Source organism: Anas acuta, chromosome 10, assembly GCF_963932015.1.
Source record: "Anas acuta chromosome 10, bAnaAcu1.1, whole genome shotgun sequence".
In the NCBI taxonomy this organism is placed as follows: Eukaryota; Metazoa; Chordata; class Aves; order Anseriformes; family Anatidae; genus Anas; species Anas acuta.
In genome coordinates, this window is record NC_088988.1 from 22,507,242 (window position 1) to 22,513,263 (window position 6,022).

Sequence of the window (6,022 nt, forward strand, 5' to 3'; positions counted from 1 at the left end):
ACCTTAATGTTTTCTAGGAAGCTTGCTTTATTTGATGAATGGAATTCATTAGCAGTTTATGTATCTACGGGCAATACGGTGGTCATTGAAGACATCAGGAAGTGACACCTCATCAGTTTTCTGGTAACAGTTTCTGATTTGACTCCATTTGCCAGCATGTATCTAAACATGAACAAATACTTGGGGGGCCATGGCTTTGTCTTGCAAGGGTAAGAAGAGGGAAGAAGGACATACAAACTCAGTTGTGTTTTTCTGATCCCTGATGCCAACTTCGTGCTCACATCACTGGATGTGAAGAGCTCCTTGAAGAATTTCTACTGTCATCATTGCTGCCATTTCATTTCTCTGGCGTTTTATAGGCAAAGCTTGACACTATTAATAACATTAATAGTACATGTCACTGCAGTCTTAAATTGTCATCCCCCAATCATTTATCTAACGTCTCACTTGGACGTGCCAGCACATACTGTCTGCTAGAATCACTTCTACTAAATAGCTGTAATTGCCATGCCCGGCTCGTTTTGTCTTGGGTGCCCTATAAAGATCCCTGGCAAACTAGCTTAATTCACTACTGAGAGGAAGATCTGCTTTGTGTTCCTCTGTGCGTTGACTGATTTCTAGTTTTATTCCCGCAGAAAAAATGTGCTGGTGCCCTCCTCAGAGCAGCAGCGCGTCCCACAGCAGTGCACATTTGCACAGAAGTGCTCTTGGCCGAAGCAAGAACGCAGGAGGACTCTGCACAGGCTGGAAACCCCTCTTGCTTATTATACCTCTACGACTAGGGATAAATCACATAAATCCCGTATATATTGATGCATTTAAAGTAAGGTTTCCTTTCAATTCATTGCTCATTACTGTCAAATAAGTTTGGGTATCTGTGATGTCAGTAAAGAAATGAATTACAATTTCCTTTATTCCTTTTGAACTCCTAGGAATGCTTTAAGATGCCACAGTCTTTGGGAGCATTAGGAGGGAAACCAAATAATGCCTATTATTTCATAGGATTTTTAGGTAAGGAAAAAAGAAACTTATTCCAAATGTGCAGATGATCAAAAGAGAACATTTTTTGAAGGGGAAATAGTAAGGAGTCTAAGCGTGAACCTCTAGAAGTAAAGAAAGATGAGAATAGAATAAAATAAATGAAGAAGCATATCTAAAAGAGTTTAGAAACAGTATGAGATGATCCTTAACAGGAGCAGAAAGTTAACAGCAAAGCTAGGTGTAAAAATAAGTGATGACATCAACAAGAGCAGCATACTAAGAATAGCTGATAGCATTTGACAAGTGTATTGGTCAAATGTCACTTTTATTTTCTTGTATTTCAAAACTGTTTCTGATAGCAGTATCTTTTTCACCTTTTGCATACCTTCTGTTATTAAGTATTGCTCTAATTAATTTAAAATGCATTCCTTCAGATTTCACCCCACTTTGGGCCAAAATCTTGCAACCCTATTTTGTCCTTTTGTAAAACCTAACCTGTTTTAGTTAGGCTTTTTTGTTCCAATTTCTGAATGAATGCCTAATGGGATTACAGATTGCATCTGTGAACATCCTGTACCTTTTAATCTGTCAAATGTTAGTGTTTACAACACTTGAGATTTAAAAAAAAAAAAAAAAAAAAAAAAAAGTACTGGATCTCACATGGAAAAATAAAAGTATGTGACAAAGATAGAACATAACCAACCAAAAAATTACAGTAATAGGTCACAATAGGAAGTTATACTAAATACCCTGTGGGAAACGTTGTGTCTAAACCTTCCGATTCTCTTAAAGAATCCCTAGCTGGAAAGTCTAGATTATACTGACTGCGATGGCAATCTAATTTCTATTTTACAGTTCTGGACCAAGTGCTTATTAATGTCACTTGCTTATTTTTAACATACGGCTTTTACCCATCCAGGCAATGAGCTGATCTATCTGGACCCTCACACCACTCAAAGCTTTGTAGATTCAGAAGAAAATGGCCCGGTTGACGATGAGAGTTTCCACTGCCAGGAAGCCCCACATAGAATGAAGATCATGAATTTGGACCCTTCAGTAGCTTTAGTAAGTGTCAGGAAATCTGGAATGCATATACTTTATCTCAAAGTAATGTCTCTCTACATTGGTAAGGGCAGCAATGCATCTCCTTGAACAGAACCAAGATCACAAAGCTGTCTTCTGTGATCAACACATAGTAGTTTGTACATAACTACATGGAGAATCTTAGGGCAAGCGGGGAGCTGTCTGTACTGTAGGGAGCTCGCTTTGTTTTCTTTACTGAGCAGCTTTTACTTCTTTCAAGAGGCATTATAATGGTCAGAGCAAGGAACTGAAACAGGTTTACGTGTTTTATTCTATCACTACTTTATGTTTGGTCACCTCTAGACAAGTTACTTAAACTTACTTTCTATCATAAGTTAAAAATGTTTAAGTGGAATTATTGTATTTCACCCCAAATTACAAATACAAATGTATTATTTGTAATTCACCCAAAATGTCATGGGGGTACTGTGGTATTTGAAAAAATTGGATCTGATCCCATGCCAGTGTCCTGTGATTGGGTGATTGGCAGTTGTCACCAGTGGGATGTGTTTCTAAAGCTTTAAACAATCTGTAAAGATACCGGTATCTGTCATTCATTCACATACCTGTTTTTTAATACTGCTGCTTTTTAGAAAGTTTTTTTGTTTTGTTTTGTTTTGTTTTAATACTTAACTATGTAACTGTGCAAAATGTGTCATGATGCAACGAGACAGACAAAATCATAATGAAGAGCAAATATTTTCAGTATAGATACCAGAATGGAAATGTTCCTTAGGTGGTCCATCATCTACAAGTTTTCAGCTTCTGCTGATACCTGGACTGTAGGAACTGGGTGGCGCTCCATGGAGGAGCACACAGGAGCTGCTGCTATTTTTTGCTTGACTATTTTGTTAGGGGTTTGCAGGGCCTTGTTCTCCCCGTGGGTTCTCTCCCTAGAGCTGCCACATATTTGGAGTCTTATATCTACTAATCGTACAGGGCATTACTGTATCAGAGGTCAAACCGCCTTACCTGCTGGTACCACATACCTACCATCAGCAAAGGTAAAACTCTGTGTGTTTGTTTTTTCCCCTAAGGGCTTCTTTTGCAAAGAAGAATGTGATTTTGATAACCGGTGTAGTCTTGTACAAAAGGTAAGAGTGGGAACTTAGCATCTCGATTTGTTCTTTATAAAGTCTGTTTTTTATTGTTTGTTTTTTGTAAAATTTTCCTTTGCATTTTCCTTTGTATACAAATTGTATGAGCCATAGAGAAGAATGCATTAAAGCATCAGAGTAAGGCAATACTACTGAATTGCTAATTGGAAATTGTTCAGCACTTTACCAGCCACAAACCCTGCCAGTTGGAAAATGGGTGTAAACATCCACACTTGAAGGTGTTACTGGGTGACACTTGCTTTTAACTTCTAATTCTCACTAAATGACTAAGGTTTAACTGCCATATTGTAGTGATGTATCAATGATTTGCTTCCTGATCCTTTTTTATTGTTTGACATAATAGATTGCGTGTTCTAATTATGACTGTTAGTCCCTGCTATCTTAAAGATCTGATTCTGTAAGTGCTGCAGGCCTCTAGCTCCTGCTGATCTAGGGAGAACAGAAGGTGCTGGCTGCCACAGGAAACAGACTTGAGGATGTTTCTGCATGCAGCTGTTTAGCTAAGCACCAGACGTCTGAATGTAAAGTACCATCAACCTCTAAAGGCATTTATTTAAAAAAAAAAAAAAATCATCTAAGGAAAACAGTTTGTAAATAACTGAAATACAGGACAGAAGGTAACTTCTCTTTGAAGAGGAATAGCGTTTGGCTTCAGGAACACCTTTTTTCCTGACCAAAACCTGTCCTTCAAAATCTGATGCGTTTTTTTTTTTTTTTTTCCCTTTGGAGGAGCTGATAGATCTGTCTTTTGTGCTATTGATCAACAGAAAACTTGAGGAGAGTTCTATGCAAGCAACTTCCTTTTAAAAAGCAGAAAATATTGTACATTCCTAGTGTGCTTGCTACATGTAAACAAAATTACAGGTTTGCAGATATCAAAGCTGATATCAAAAGATGATAAGACTGATAATTTGTAGTACAGTTCAAGAGATCTGTCTTCCAGATGTGTTTTAACTAGGGATGTATTACAGAGACCATGGTGCTTGGATTTCACAGTATGTCTGTATAAAGACTTTTTTTTCCTGATGGACATGCGTAATTAAAAAACACTTTCAATTAAGCAGACACGTTTTGTGTTTGAAGCGTCTCCCGAGCCAGCTTTTAAAATGAAAGCATTCTGTCCTCAGGAGATTCTAAAGCAGCAGAGTCTACGGATGTTGGAGCTGGTCCAGAAGCACCCGCCACACTGGCCTCCTTTCATACCTCCAACAAAACCAGAAGTGACAACCACAGGAGCAGGTAAGGCACTGATTAAAAGCCTAATTGTGCAATGTTATGTTCCTCGTTAGCAAATAAAAGAATAATCACAGGTAGAATAACTATCCTTTGTGAGTGTCAAGCAATATATAGCAGGCATGTATCCAAACAAGCCATACAATTGCTAGCACAGATTTTTTTTTTTTTTCACTCTTACAAAGTACTTTTCTGGAATGCGTCTTTCAAAGTTTTTTTTTTAAGTGAACAAAATCAGGCATGTCTTTAGAAGCATTTTTTTCTTTATCTTTTTTTACATAACTCATTGAATCTACTGACAAGCTATTTGAATCGGAAGAAGAATTTGAAATCCTGAGTGTGTGAAGGAAACTGTGGTGACTCTTCTGAGTGTTGAATATATTGGTAATATTATTGCATTGACTTAAACAGCCATGTTAGCCCCGAAGTGCCTGAAATTATGGATAACAGAGCACAGAAATCTAGTAGCATCCAAAACTCCAAGGGCAGTTTAACACACAAGCTTCCCCGGATGGAAAGGCAGTAAGAGCTCTTGTGATAAGATGCTTAAAGGGAATCTCTTTTTAACGTACCTTACCTGGAGACAAACGGGCCTTTGAGATTAAGGCAAAAATACATGTATCACTGGGCACCATGTTTGGAGAAAGGGATAACCCAAATGGATATTTCTTGCTCTCATATAATAATGCAATAGTTTAGTTCTTCAAGCAAAACAGTCTTCAGTTAAGGAGGATGTTTACTTCTGTTCCCTCCTGTGGGAAAAATACATTGTCTTGTTTAAAAGATCGACTGGATCAGGAGAAAATTGTTTCCTTGTTAAATATTTTAACATGTATTTGAGCAACCAGACTTTATTCCAAAAATGTTTCTGTAAAAGGAGCTATGTCTAATGTATACATTTTGCAATAGCCTTCCTGTTTCTGGGAGACCTCAAGAGGAACAGGAGACTCAAATAGTTGATACAGATCACAACCACTGTTATAGTTATGGTATATTTCACCTTGACCTTAAAATTCAAATGATTAAAACTTAGGTTATTTCTTTCCGAGTTAAAACGAGTCAAAGGTGGTTTAACTGTACCTTATTTATTTTAGAATAGATTTACACAAGTTTCTCTGTTACAGCACTTTATCTGTGCATCTAATAAATTTCTTAAGCTTTTCTTAGGTTGTATGCTGCTATGTTTGGTTAATTTGTGTGAACTAAATATAAACCAGGTTAAACCAGGTTATCTTAAAACTTAATATATAAGCGTACACAGATTACTGAATTGTTGCTTTTTGACTTCTTGCCTTTTGAAATCTGTTTTGGTAGAAGTGCCTTAACCCTACAGGTTTATCAGAACAGCCTGGGCAGTTTTATTTCTAAGGCAGAGAATCTCTCTCTAGCAGCCATAAGAAAAACAGTTCAGAATAAAGAAAGGCAAAGATTTTTAATCCATGCTGAAGTTCCTTTTCACTACCAGACAGTCCCCCTTGTGGTCATTTTGTCATGCTAGTGTAATGAACATGAACTGCAGACTTTCATCTTCACCAATAAATGACAACATAGAGAAATACTGAATAGTGTCTCCTCTCACTTGCACCTCTCGATCAGGGCCACTGTTT

At 37.4% G+C, this 6,022-nt stretch overlaps 1 protein-coding gene across 1 annotated transcript; it reads left to right on the forward strand.

The window, feature by feature from the left end:
* Positions 1–480: 480 nt before the first annotated feature.
* Positions 481–4,518, forward strand: LOC137861968 (cysteine protease ATG4A-like). The gene is made up of 5 exons (XM_068693583.1): positions 481–823; positions 933–1,011; positions 1,901–2,046; positions 3,102–3,158; positions 4,310–4,518. Exons 1-5 carry the CDS (start codon positions 641–643, stop codon positions 4,469–4,471), a joined length of 627 nt encoding a protein of 208 aa, XP_068549684.1. The 5' UTR covers positions 481–640; the 3' UTR covers positions 4,472–4,518.
* The last annotated feature ends 1,504 nt before the right edge of the window (positions 4,519–6,022 follow it).

Coding starts and splice junctions, on each gene's coding strand:
- LOC137861968 (XM_068693583.1), top strand. CDS start 641: ATGTGCTGGTGCCCTCCTCAGAGCAGCAGCGCGTCCCACAGCAGTGCA. Junction 824..932: donor TATATATTGATGCATTTAAA/GTAAGGTTTCCT, acceptor TTGAACTCCTAG/GAATGCTTTAAGATGCCACA. Junction 1,012..1,900: donor TTATTTCATAGGATTTTTAG/GTAAGGAAAAAA, acceptor TTACCCATCCAG/GCAATGAGCTGATCTATCTG.